General features: G+C 47.0%; 2 protein-coding genes across 2 annotated transcripts in view; one reads left to right on the top strand and one right to left on the bottom strand.

Moving 5' to 3' along the window:
* Window positions 1–227: 227 nt before the first annotated feature.
* On the top strand, window positions 228–6513 carry SNAPC5 (small nuclear RNA activating complex polypeptide 5). Its single transcript, XM_083412358.1, has 3 exons — window positions 228–438; window positions 3937–4026; window positions 4605–6513. Exons 1-3 carry the CDS (start codon window positions 349–351, stop codon window positions 4707–4709), a joined length of 285 nt encoding a protein of 94 aa, XP_083268484.1. The 5' UTR covers window positions 228–348; the 3' UTR covers window positions 4710–6513.
* Window positions 6435–13996, bottom strand: part of MAP2K1 (mitogen-activated protein kinase kinase 1) — a 38905-nt gene continuing 31343 nt past the window's right edge. The window contains exons 6-11 of the mRNA XM_083412208.1: window positions 13325–13449; window positions 12355–12562; window positions 10572–10636; window positions 8996–9057; window positions 8115–8160; window positions 6435–7865 (exon numbers count right to left, since the gene is read on the bottom strand). Of these exons, the coding sequence (XP_083268334.1) occupies window positions 7752–7865; window positions 8115–8160; window positions 8996–9057; window positions 10572–10636; window positions 12355–12562; window positions 13325–13449 (620 nt within the window). The 3' untranslated portion in view covers window positions 6435–7751. The remainder of the gene's footprint in view (window positions 7866–8114; window positions 8161–8995; window positions 9058–10571; window positions 10637–12354; window positions 12563–13324; window positions 13450–13996) is intronic.

The following is a 13996-nucleotide window of genomic DNA, read 5'->3' as shown; positions in this document are numbered from 1 at the left end:
AGAAATTTCCCTCGCTTCCCTTTGCAATGAGAAATTATGCCGCTGCGACGGGTAAACCGGTCCGCTAAAGTAGAAGCAGACGTGACTCCCTGCTCGCGCCCTCCCCGAAGTGCAGAATGGGAGATCCCGTAGGCGGGCCTCCCCTTTCTGTCGGAAAGCGGAGCGGCCAATAGAAAGGGGTGGGTGAAAAGGATTGCCGCGCCAGCCATCCGGCGGAACTTTGAGCACTTCCGCCCTCAAGCAAGATGGTGCTGCCTCCTTCCGGGTAGGCGAGCGGCCGCGACAAAGGTAGCGTCATCATTCCACGCGGCCTGAAGTGGTGGCGGCGGCGGCGGCAGCAGAAGCAGGATGCTGAGCCGCCTGCAGGAGCTGCGCAAGGAGGAGGAGACGCTGCTGCGGGTCAAGGCGGCACTGCACGATCAGCTCAACCGGCTCAAGGTCCGGGGGGGGGGGCGCGGTTTGAAAGAACAGGAGGGGTAGGGGGGAAGAGGCTTTCTGGGCCCGTCTCTATGGATGGGGTGGGGAAGGGGGTTCATTTGCATATGCAATTTAGGCCGTTGGGTGTGTGCGTCTGCAGGTGCACGTGTGCACGCGTTTCCTCAACCCGTGTCTGAGTTGCGCTCGGTGCAAACGCCTGGCGAGTATAGCCCGTCAGCAGGGGTGGAGGGACGTGCTGTCAGCGAGTTCAGGGCGGTGGGTTTTTTGATCCCCTCCCATGCAAAATGAGGCTTATTCGGGGACCACGGCTGTAGGTTTGCTGGCAGAACCCAGGCTTTGCTTGCAACGGGTCAGCGCCGTGGTAGAGGATCTGCCTTGCAGCGTCCTTTATTACCCTTGGGTGCAGCCCATCAGGACCGGGAAATTCGAATTCATTTAATGTAGCCAGGTGTTCCCTTAACCCCTCTTTTCCTATCTTGAACTCCCTCCTTAACATTTGCTCATTTGGTTATCACCAGGTTGGACACTGCTTTCCTTTTGGGGGGAAATATATTAGATTTTATTATGCATCTAATTGGAATTATTTCAGGTCCAGGATGGGGAATATGTAGTCCTCCCAGATGTTGGATGTCCTCATCAGCCCCAGCCATCGTGGTTAATGGCCAGGGATGGTGTAAGGTGAAGGCTGATGTCAGCTGAAGGGTTGCAGTGCAGTTCTCCATCCCAGTACTGAGCAGGAGAGGCCCAACGCCTGGTTCTATATAAGGCAGCCTCCTATGTCACAAAGGATCCTATGCTTGAGAAAGTTGCAGTCTACGCAACTGGAGGGCACCAGATTGGTATATGCTGGGTTAGGTGGAGGTTCTTGGGCTCTTTATTTGTTTTTATATGGGTCCATTTTATGTTCCTGGATGTTCTCATTTGCCTCTGTAGCATGCATGTGTTTATGCATATAAGGGAATATCCACACTATACATTTCAGGTACATGGCTTCCCCCAAAGAATCCTGAGAATTTACAGTGCTACAATTCCTAGTGCCCTTAAATTATAGTTCCCAAGATTATTTGGGAGAAGTAACGCTCTTGAAATGTACGGTATGGATGTGACTTAAGAATCAAACCCTTTCCTTCCTCTTCTCTTTATTCAGCTGTTTTCACAATAGTAGGCCTCTATTTTTTCCTCATTTCAATAGAGCCCTTAGGCCTGACTTCTCCTCAGCTCTTGTGCACTATCCATCCTCTTCCTGCAACAATTCCTTTTTGTCATACTCAAGAGTAGACCCATTGAAATGAACTTGAGTTCCTTAAGTTCACTGATATCTGAGGATCTATTTTGTGTACAGCTCACATTGAATATCACTCATTCTCTTTCCCACCTGAAGCTCACTCTTCAAAGAAAATTCCCATATTGCTCAATATGACTTGCTAGGCAATATTGGCATTTGAATGGGTCCTATCCAACATTACACCTATTCACAGCAGACCACACTTAGCCTTAGTGTGACTCAATTGGAGATCGCCCAATATGAAAAGATAACAGCCATATCAGAAAGCATACATAATAATTTAGACATTTACATATTTATAGCCTATCTTTCAGTCTCTCAAAGAGCCCCAAGAGGGCAGGGGGGTGGGGGAAGAAAGAGAAATAGTAATATTCATCTTGAAGCTCCCCCAAAGAAGAAATCCCATAAGGAAGTTGCTGTAAATTAGGCAGCCTTGCTCCTTACAGTAACCAACCTAACATCAAAAGATAGGAGGAACTTGCATCACAGCTTCCCTTAAAGCTCTGAACACACAGCTTTGTGTGCATAGCCCAGGAAGCTTTGACTCTCCAGATGTTCCTGGGGAGGGAGGGCCATAGCTTTGTGGTAGAATTCTGCATTCAGGTTCAATCCCCAGTATCTCCAGGTAGGACTGAGAGAGACTCCTGGCTATTGGTCATGCTAGCCAGGGCTGATGGGAGTTGTAGTCCAACAGCAGCTGGAGGGCTACAGGTTTCCCCAAACCTGGTGTAGTCTTTTAAGCCCCTTGAGCTTTTCCTCAATCTTCCAAACAAAGGTCAGGTGAAGAGAGCTTATTCAAAGGTGCAAGTTCTCCATAGACCAAGCAGTTTGCTTCCTCTTCTGCAACTTCTATCTATAAAAGGGGTCGGCCAGTGTTGCACCAGAGGGGTTGTTTGCAGTGTTTTGCTTTAAATGCCACAAGGTTTTGGGAGCATTAGTACAGCTTTCAGCTGGGTGCTAAGGCTCTGGTTTGGAGAAGGGAAAGAACAACAACAACAACAACACACACACACACACACACACACACACACACACGGCAGTGTTATAAATAGAAAGCTAGGGAATGCACTTTCCGGAAGAGATTAGAGCTTAAGCTTCCTGGCATGTGCAGAGTGCTAGATGCTATGCTGATGCTTGCTCGCCATTGTTTTGGCACCGACAGAGCTGGCTTCATTCCATGTGCCTGTTAAGTGTGCCTCGCAAGCATGGAATTCAGCTTTATTTTAAAAGTAATTATTTTTAAACACTACAATTCTACTGCCCTAAATTTCTAATCCTTGTGATGTGGCGATTTTGTAAATCTGGGCAATGCTGTCTCCACATCCATCCCTTTGGACTTTTTTAAAAAATAAATGAAACTCGAATGCTTTTGAAGTGGGAATCTTAATTTTGTTTACAGCTACCTGTCTTCCTGTTATCTCAGTTCGTTCCTGTTCTAGCTCTTTCTCCTCCACCTGCTGTAATCCACTACTTCTGTTCTTCATTCTAACATGTCAACATGGCTTTATATTCAAAAGAGCAGGACTAACTAATTCTGTGCACCTGAATATGTTTGCTGTAAGCTGCTTCTTGTTCTGCTGTTTCTTGACAATCCTGCCTTCTAGTGAATCCAGCCAAGTTGCTTTTTATTGGGGTGGGGAATTGCGTAATTTACCCATAGGGAAATGGGCTGTGGCTCACTGGTAGAACATCTGCTTTGCATGCAGAAGGTTCCAGGTACAGCTGGGAAAGACTCCTTACCTGAAATTCTGGAGAGCCGCTGCCATTCCGTGTAGGCAATACCGAGGTAGCTGGACCAATGGTCTGACTTGGTGTAAGGCAGCTTTTTACACTCCCGAGAGCTTAGAGTATTTGAATTTTGGTGTTCATAGAATATCATAGATTTGTAGAGTTGGAAGGGACCACGAGGGCCATCTAGTTCAACCCCCTGCAATGCAGGAATCTTTTGGCTAATGTGTGGTTTGAACCCACAACCCTGAGTTTAGGAGTCTCATGCTCTACCGACTGAGCTATGTCACCAGCATCATGCTATTTTCCCCTGACATTGGGTGGTGAACGAGAGCAGACTTTGCCATCCTGGTGCCCTCCAGATGTTTTGGACTCCCAACTTCTATTGGTGCCAGCTGGAGAGAGCACCAGGTTGACGAAGGGTGAACTTATCAGTTTTAATATTTTGGCTGTGCTGCTTTAACTTTTCTTTAAAATGTTTCTAGGTGGAAGAGCTGGCCCTTCAGTCCATGATCAGCGCCAGGGAAGGAAAAATGACCGTACCTCCCGACGCTGAGATGGAGGAACATCAGAACGTAAGTTCCCGCTCCCCGCTGTTCTCTTTTGGGAGGAAGGCAGTGTCAGGTTGCCAAGAGAGACAACTGGCCCTGATCGAATGCTGGTGAGGAGGTGCAACATACCACCCGCTAATCCTTTTAGCGTTTATTTCCCCCTGCCTGGAAAGGAGGCTGCCTCCTGTGCCAAAATGGATTTGAGCCAGCTGAATGGTCCCCGTAGCATTGCTGACACACTAAGAGTGGGGGGGGGGGGATAGCACCAGGAGAGAGGCAGGAAAAGCATGTCATTTTCTTTAAAGATCTGTCCCTTTTCAATTTCTGCCATCCCCTGGCCACCCCAGGGAGTCAAAGGTAGTCATTGCTGCCACACAAAACAAGTGTGCAACGAGTGTTTTGTGGCACCAGTGTCTGTTCCATAAATCGAAACAGCCAAGCAGGAACCTATGAGCTTTGGCAACCCTGCAAGTAAACTGGAAAGATGTATTTGAGGGTGTTTATGCATGTTGTTGCATCTCTCAAATAGGAGGGCGCTTCTGGTTTGTGTTCTTTGTCCCAAAGTAACTGGGTTTTTTATTTTATGCATGCTCACGGGACAGATGGACAACGAAGCTGCTATCAATCAAACTAAATTGCAGTTGCAAATGCATGTCAGTGAAGAGGAAGAGGAGGAGGAGGAAGAAGAGGAGGAATCCGATTCATGAAGTGGAGAATGCAGCAGCCTGACAGCCTTTTCCTCCCAAACTCAGGAACCTCCCTGTCCACCACCATTCAAGCAATTTACTTCGTTGGACTTTGCTTGGTGCTACAGAGACCAAACAGTATTCACAAGTGCATCTGGGTTTCCCAAAGGCCTCCAGAGGTGGTGATGAACTGTGGCGGGTGTTGGGAGAATGCAGTGTCGATGCATCACTATGTAGCATGATTCCTTTTAAACACACACTCTTTGAGCCAAGTAGCATTTGGGAAAAGTCCAACACGCAACTCCTCCCAAAGCAATAATCTACCCTTGGCAGCACCTGCTGCTGGTGAAAATAAGATGAAAAAGCATCAAGTCTAAGCCAATGGCACTATCCAACCTCAAATACTACAAACGGAAACGGTACTTTGGGACTTTTCTTGCATGTAGCATTTGCTGTGGCATTCACAAAAAGCAACAATTTCCTTTGATTCCAACCCATGGTATGAAACTTTGAACATTTTATGTATTGTCTACAAGTAATAATGGGGAACATTTTGAGACAGGAGCTTTTACTTCTGAAGTGGGCAAACGTCAGCGAATCGTATTTGTGTACAAAATAGAGAGGAGACTCTTGATCTCCCTAAAATCAGGGGTTTCTTGCCTTGACTGAGGTGCCCAGGTATCCCTCCCCCTTACCGCTTAGTTTGGCTACCACAGGCTTGATTGCAACAAGCCCATCTTCTGGAGTGTGTCTAAAATACCTTGGGCTTCTACCTAAGGGTTTTTAAGATAGGTCTTGCTGGAAACAAGTGCTGTACTTGTGATCAAGGGTGCTGAGTGCCTGCAGTGGCTGCTGGTCCTCAGAGCTGAAGTGCTTCTCTTTCTAGTCTCCCTTAGCTCTGTGCTGCTATGGCAGAAGAAGCTGATTCTTCCGACCTGCCAACCCAGCAGTGCTGCTTCCTCTTCGGGAAGTGAAGCTGGTTGTGCTCCTGGATGTTTTTCTTCTAAGTCCTTTTCAGCCCCAGGTGCTTTCCCCTGCTCTTCCTCTTCCCAAGTGCAGGCAAAAAAGTGGGCTTAGGCAAGACCAGAGAGGGGCCTGAGAGGTTTTGGTTTCATGTGTCTGTGATCCAGTGTCAGGATTTCACATGGGCTGGTTTACGGTGTAATAGCTGAACATCACCCAAGGGAGTGGGGCTAAACCCAGATGTATTACCATACAGATGTGCGCAAACAGCTGGGGGGTTTCCTTATCTGTCACAGGCTTTGAGGTGGAGTGAACAACTGCAAGCAGCACATATACTCCCAACTAACAGTCGGATGGGTGGGTGTGTAGCTTTATAAATTGCCCCACTCTCCCCACTTGCAATTGCTAGTCACTGGCATGCACGGATACTGGGAGTTTTAATATATTACCATTGTGGCTGGTAAGACATTGATAGCCTTATCCTACACGAATTTGTCTAATTCTCTTTTCAAGCCACCCAAGTCATTGGTGATTGCTACATCTTGCGGTAGCGAATTCTATCGCTTAGCTATGTGCTGAAGAGGTTAGCTTGATGTGCCACAAGGAAGAATGGAAGGAAATCTACAAATTGAATGTGTAGCAATGTGCCCAGGAGGAGGAGGGTGTGCAGATCTCAAACGGCAGCACTGGAGAAGCAAACCTCTCCTCCCCCCCCCCTTTGCCCAAACGCCTTGAATCCGTCTTGATACCAACGAACCACAATTAATAACCCACTCCCTGAAGTAACTTCATGACATTTATTAGTGTAAGATGAAACACCTGAAATAATAAAAAATGATTAAAAGAATTTTCAAACACTTAAGTATGCACAATTTGTCATATCAAACATCAGCTGACCTAGAAGGGAAACCGTTCTGATGTGTATTATTATCATTTATTACTCATTCTTCAAAAAGTATTTGATTCTGGCTGAGAGAAATAGTACTTTCATCACCTGTTCTCAAGATACAGGCAGCCCCCCCACTTTCACGGGGGTTATGTTCCGAGGCACCGTGCGCATCAGTGAAATTGCGCATAATCGAAACCCATTGAAAAAGCCCACAAACACCGTTCTGCCCTTTTTAAATGATGTTTCAGTGGTGTCTTTAGGACATTTCCAGGTCACTTCCAGGTTTGGTCTCACACATATTGAATGTGCATAAACGGGCAGCTGCCTGTACCAAATTAACCGGAAGGGGACAGATGTATACCACTAAGCAAATCCCAAACATATGCAACAAGACACTTAAAAATAAATAGAAGTGCCAACAGATTTCTATGTGTTGACCTGGGGGCGGGGGCAGGGGAGGAGGGTGGCAGCAGTCTACGGCACAGGGTCCTACTCACATTTACCAAGAGTCTGTTATACAAACCAAAATATCAGAGCCATTATTCATAACTTCAATCTCAGATTAGTAGCAGCAGCAAAGACATGCTTCAGGGGAGGCTGGACTTGGGGCATCTCTGAACTGTTCTGCCCGCAACACTGGCTAAGCAAGGCTTGGGGGAAAGTACCACCAAAGTCACAAAAGGCTCACGGTCAAAACAACCCAGCAGAGGTGAGAAGGAAGCAGCTCCAGCAGGATTTCCTACTTGTGAAAGGATAGCCCAACATCCAGTGCCAAATTTGCCATATCGCTATCACTTAAAGCATCACATGTTTGGTCAGTTAACAAATAAGGAATCAAACACAACAGCTGTTAATTTAGAACCCTAAAGAGGAAATAAAAGAGACGGGGAGTGGGGGGAGAAAATTTGGCACATGCTAAAATTAGGGAGACACTTTTAAAGGGGAAGTTTATGGGCTGGGGAATAGACTTTTTTTTTTTTAGTAGACAGAAGCTCTGAGGAACAGGACCAAAACAGCTTTAAACAGTTGGAACAGGAAGTAGCTTGGAACACAAATCCACCAGGCGCCATTCCAGTTTGCTTTCAGTGGGTCTTGCAGGGGGAAGTCCTGGTCAGACTCCACTTGGAATAAGGGTGGCGCGGGAAGAGCAGGAGCAGAAGGAATCGGCCGCAGGAGCTCTTGGTGTGTTGTTTGCCCTGGAGACTCCCAATTCAGACTCCTCCCACGTGGGTCGGGGTGCTAGGCTGGTTAAGGCCTATGGTGGCACACAGCCAGCCTGCAAAATCCACTTCGTCGGCTTCTGATCTCTTTATGAATGTGTGGACCTAGAGGATGCAAAAAGGGGGATTACAACAAAGTCCAACTTTGAGGCTTCCATGGGAGTTGTTACATAATTAGCATGGAGCAGATTAAGGCAGCAAAATGTATTTTCATTACACAGGTAGAGGCCAGAGGGGACCCTTTTTATACCAGCTTCCCTAAGACCGTGACTTCTGTCCAGATAACAAAAGCTGGCAGAAGGCATCTTGGAAAGCCCCAGAATACTGTTAGCAGAGAAAGGAGTTTCCACTCACCACCAGCTGCTTCAGATCTGCCCTCTCTGCTGGATTCTTGACCAAGCTGCATAAAAGGAAAGAGTGTCATACTCCTCTTGCCACTTCAATACACTCTGCATCGCAGAACAGACAATGCCTACCATTGCTCACCATTTGGCCAGCTTTAGATGGTGATACGGCACCGAATGACAACTCTTGTGTGGCTCCTGAACATTTCAACAGGGCTTTTGCAAGAGAACTTCAGCCTAGCTTGCGCTGTGGGCTGAATCTGGGGTGGGGAACTGGATCCTGACCAGCGGAGGAGATCCTTCACACACCCACAGGCCAGGCTTGACAACTGGGAGTCAAATGACCTGTTTTTGCCACGCTGCTGGAACCCAAACCACGAAGGCAAAGAAGTATGTATAGCATTTCCCTTCTGCCGACAATCAGCTGACTGCTAGCGCTAGGTTGTGTGTGCAGCTCTACCCAAGCAGCAACAATCAGCTGATAGCCAGCACCTGGGAAACATGGCGCAAAGTGCTTTGCAGCCACGGCTGAATGCAGGCATTGCCTAAGTCCTTCTTGTCCATGCCCTGCCTTTACCTGTCCCATAGCTGATGTCATATACGGTGGCTGGTGGGTATGGTTTGGCCAAAATGGCCTCATGGGTCAAATGTGGGTGGGGCTTTGGGGGGCCTCATTAGGCCTACAGCCAGAGGTTCCCCACCCATGTTAAATTAAGGGGAAAGAGGACTGGCATTTGGGAGACCCAGAAGCATTTTGACCCTGTCTGCTTAGGATCCTTTCCAAAAAGCAAAACCACACTTTTCATTTACTAGTGTACCCCAAACAGACTTTGAAAAACACACGTTAAAAACGTTTCCTCTGAAAATAAGCTGCTCAAGAAATGAACTCACCACTTGTTCACAAAGTCCTGGAATTCTGGACTGAAGACTCCACTGGGAAGCTTTGGAGGAGGCTGGGGGGGGGGGGGATGTGGCAAAGAGATGAAAGCAAAAAAGAATAAACATTGCAACAGTATAACTCCCGAAACTTGCAGTTTATTTAATGGTTCTTTAGGAAGGCATAAAAAGGATGCAATTGAGTTGAAGGGGTTTTAAGCACTCTCTTGACAAATAATGTATTCACGTGTGACATCAGAGAAAGGTAAAGGTCCAAGTGGCATTTTGTGTGGTGTGAAGGGGCTGACAAAATCAGTTTGTTCAAAACTCCACCCACATACAAACATTAGCTGCCTTTTGAGACCGGAAACACAGATTTAGTGTTGGCAGGCAAGCAGGGGTGGTGGTGGTTTTTTTTGGGCGGGGGGACGTGTAGACATGTTGACAATGTCAAAGGATATGATCATGGCAGCAAGTGTCTAAAAGACAGGGTTTTAGTTTTAAATTGCACACAAGAGCACATTTGTGAGTCACCAAAAGAAGTGCATAAAAGCTTTGTGTGCCTCATGCAATGTGTACAGTGACTCCAAGCCCCAGAGTCTCAGGGCTGGAAATCAGGACTCTGAAAGGGAATAAAACACCGATCCTAATGCAGTGGTGCTTTTGCATGATAAGGTATTAAAATAAGCGAGGGCAATGTACAGCCTTCCTGCATTTGCAATCCCTGGGCTGGTCTCTCTTGGATGCTGCATCCTGGGAAGGTAGTGTTTCAATATCTTGCAGCCCTTGCTTTGTTTCAAGCTCGCCAAATGATGATGGGTCCAAAAGTGCAATCTTTTAGGCTCTACATGACTCGAGCATGTTAGGCTTGGGATTGCCGCCCTCCCTTCTTCCCCAGGGGAAATGGAAGAGCACCACAACTGGAGGAGGAGGAGGATGGAGGATCAGGTGAGAGCCTTCCTGGAGGGGGTGCTGCATGGGGTTCCCTCTCGGCCCCAAAATTGGCACAGATTGCAGGGAAGAAGCCCCCGCAAGCAGCTTGTCTCGCTTGAGTTACCTGGATTCTAAAGCAGGGGTGGGGAAAGCTGTTCAGCCAGAGGGCCACATTCACTTCTGGGCAATCTTCTGAGGGCCACATTAGAGTGAGGGGCAGAGCAAAAGTGGGCAGAGCAACAGATATGGATTTTGCCCAGCTATGGGTAGGCAAACGAGAAGCATAATTGGAGTTTAAGGACACATCCCAGCAGGGCAAGAACACCCAGCATGTGAAGTAGAGCCCAGATATGAGTGGGGCCTATGGCCTGGAGAGTTCCAAGGGCCAGATAGAATGGCTCGGGGACCACATTTGGCCCCTGAGCCTGAGCTTCCCCCCTTCTTGTCCTAACACATTGCTTGAACTGTGCGCAGTGCAGGGGAGTTTGCACCCACCCCACCCACATCCAGGGTGAGGCAAGCTACCTTTACATTTTGATGGATCCATATGCTGGAATGGGGTGAAGTCTAAACCCTCCTTACAGCACATTTCCAGGTACATTTCCTCCTTGCAAAACTCGCCAAAACACAAAATACAGAGTGATAGCAGCTGGCTTACCTCGTTGACAATATAGTCTAGGAGTTCAAATATAGCCATTGGTGGTCTGCTGTCTGAGCCATAAGCTGAAAAGTCACAACAGAGGTTGGAAGTTAATGAGACAACTCATTTCTCTTTCTTACTTTTTGTTGTTGTTCCTACCTTTTCTAGTATGTTCTGTTACCCTCAAAGCCATCTCTAAATGGTGGTTTTCAAATGCTCACATGAAGTCCGGATATTCACATGCTTACAAAATGAGCACTGAGGTTTTGTTATTCATTGCCGCTTTATTTCTTTTTTAAAAACAAAAACAAAAAAAATGCTGTCTGGCAGAAACATTTGGCAGTAGCTAGGTACCTCGTTTCCTTAATTCAGCCTCCTCCAACCTGGTGCCTTGCAGCTTTTTTGGAACTACAACTCCCATCAACCCCAGCCAGCATTTCCTGGCTGAGGACGATGGGAGTTGTAGCCCAAAACAGCTGGAAGGCACCAGGTTGGAGAAGGCTGCTTTAGTTACAGTGAGCCCCTTGTGAAATGGGAAGCAGTCAGGAAAGAGACTCCATCAATAATCTGAAAATAACCATGTCTGCAGAAGAAGCTCTGAATTGAAAAAAAAGGTCTTCCAAGCACCTCATTTTGTCATAATTGCTCTTGTGGAGAAGTTTTTGCAGTTTTTGCAGCCTCAATTTATTTATTTATGTCTATTTACCCAACAAGGTTTATATACAGCTTGGACAACTAAAACCAGTTTAACATGAAGCAATGCAAAATACTGATTAAAAAAATACTGATAAAAACCCAGTGTTAAGAACAAGCAGGCATAAAATTTATCTAAGTAAATAAATAACACCAGCAGTCTTTTAAAATAAAAAATATACATACATAATAATGGGTAGGTTTGCCTTAAAAGGGGGGGAGGCACTGAAAATAATAAGCCATCGAGCTAGGAAGCTGCATTATGACGGATTGCTGAACCACCATCCAGGAGAAGAAAATTATTCCTCAATGGTGTATTCAATTCGCCATCACACAAATGGCTACTTTATAAACAAGTCTCAACTCCTACCCTCAGGAGACTATAATTACACTTTGGGGAAAGGCCATAGCTCAGTGGTAGAGCATTTGCCTCGCATGCAGAAGGTCCCAGGTTCAATCCCAAATGGCAGCTCCAGGCAGGACTAGGAAGTGTCACCACCTGCAATCCTGGAGAGCCACTGCAAGTCAGTGTAGACTGAGTTAACTGGACCCATGGTCTGATGCCGTATAAGCAGCTTCCTTTATTCCTAGGTATATTGTCTTCATCAACTCCAAGAAGGCCTCCGTACCAGCCCTGGGTTGGCATCATACGTCTTTGCTGACATGGTCCTCCTCCCTGTGTTAAACTGGACAGCCTACACCATGGGCACGAAGAGAGCAAGTTTGCTACAGAAAGCAGGATTTTGGGTTTAGAGAGGAAAAGACAGCATAAATGACACCGACTTGCTGACCACAAGACTGCTGCATTGTGAACTCTCCTATTGCCTTTGTAGAGCTTTCCCTATAGGCAGCAGAACCTTGGAATTTGGGTGGGTTTAGGCAGATTTCCAGGCCCTGGGCACAGAATGCATCAGCCAATACAGTGGTACCTCTAGTTGCGGACATGTTCCGTTCCGGGGTGCCGTTTGCACCCCGAAAAGTCCACAACTAGAGCAGCGCTTCTGCACAAGCGCGGAGTGCTATAGAGCGCTTCTGCGCGTGCAGCGATTGCAACCTGAAAAGTCACAACTTGGAGCAAACGCAACAAGATTTATGACTATTATCTTACCGCTCATTGGCCGGTTGGGTGTTCTTTGCCTTGGGGATGCCTCAGAGACAGGCGAGTCGCCCCCTATGGGGCAACCGAACATGAGTTCCAGCTCCTTCGAATCAGGTGGGGGGATTGGATACCGGCCGATGGCCATCTCGACCAGGGAGAGTCCCATGCTCCAGATGTCTGACTGGACCGAATAGTGAGTCCCTTGTAGTCTTTCTGGCTACATGCACAAAAAACCCACAAAAGATAGAACAGAAATAAATCTAAAAGCCCGAGACAGCAGAAATTTGCAATGTAAAAGAGAGCAAACCCCTGGCGAGTGTGGCGAAGAAAACAAAATGGAGGAAGGCGTTTTAATTCTGCTTAGTCAGGCTGGCCCCTTTTCTTTTGCTTTCCTTTCCCCTACAGCAGGAGAATTTGGAAGCCTGTGGGACCTTCAGAAGCCTTCAGGAATGCTGCACTGCTGAAGCCTTCATAAATATCAAAGAGAACTGCCAGTTTTTAGCTGTAGTTCGTGCTGCTCAGCCTGCGATCTGTTGTTAAGCCTCTATGCCACAGGGAAATTACGTGGCGCTCAACTTGAAACGACCACGGCTCCTCCACTAGCCCTCTCTGAAGCTCATCCTGGGAAGAACACCAACCACAAGTAATGGGAGAGGCAAGTCAGGTCCGGCTCTGAGGAAAGGGTCAAGTTCCTTAATCTCCTGCCCCAACTGCATCTGAAGTTCATGAGCCACAAAATCCTGGCAAGGTTTGATTCTAGCAACCTCTGTCGTAACTGCATCCCTTTCCAGCAATGCCAATGGCACACATGTAATTCTGTGGCAGGTACACAGCTGCAAAGCACACCAACGGGCAACTGTCACACATGGTAAAAAGCACGCCACATGAGGACATGGAAGCGCTCTCAGCACATGGCCATTTTGTCCTGAGTAAACTGGACCATCACAGTTTCATCATCATCATCGTTGTCTGTACTTACGGACATGTAGGACCTTGTGCCCACAAAGGAGTTAGCCATTGAATCTATCAGCTGTCCACTGACACCAAAATCACAAAGCTTGATCTCCCCTCTAGAGTTTACCAAAATGTTGGATGGCTTAACATCTGGGAGGGGGAAAAAAAAGATGAATGGACGATATTTTAATTACTTGTTTTCATTCAGGCATTTCTGCCTTGCTTTTTTAATCTCTGGTGCTCAGTATGTATTAAAATGAAATGAGAGGGTGGTTCTAAAACAGATCATGAAAGTAACAAACCAAAAAGTGAAAGGGAGAAATGCTTCCTTAATGCAGTCCTTTCCTTTTTATAGCGCAACAGGAAAAATTAATAATAATTCCTTCGGTAGGCCTTCTATTTACCTCATGACATACAGGAGACAAGGTACTTTTGACCTTCCACACCAGCCGTCCCCAACCGGGTGCCCTCCAAATGTTTTGGACAGCAATTCCTGTCAGCCCTAGCTCACATGACTATGCCAGCTGGGACCGTTGGGAGTTGTAGCCCAAGTCCTCTGGAGGGCACCAAGTTGGTGAAACACCAGCTGCGGTTGCAAGTTGTCCAATTCAGAGTTCACTGGCTTGTCCAATTCAGAGTTCACTCGCATTCCATTCTGGGCAACCTTTCAGGGGCCGCATGCCAGTGGTGGGCAGGG

This window comes from Podarcis tiliguerta, assembly GCF_965153285.1.
Source record: "Podarcis tiliguerta genome assembly, chromosome: 14".
Lineage (NCBI taxonomy): Eukaryota > Metazoa > Chordata > Lepidosauria > Squamata > Lacertidae > Podarcis > Podarcis tiliguerta.
The sequence above is the reverse complement of the archived record's forward strand: the minus strand, read 5'-3'. Positions and strand labels throughout refer to the sequence as shown.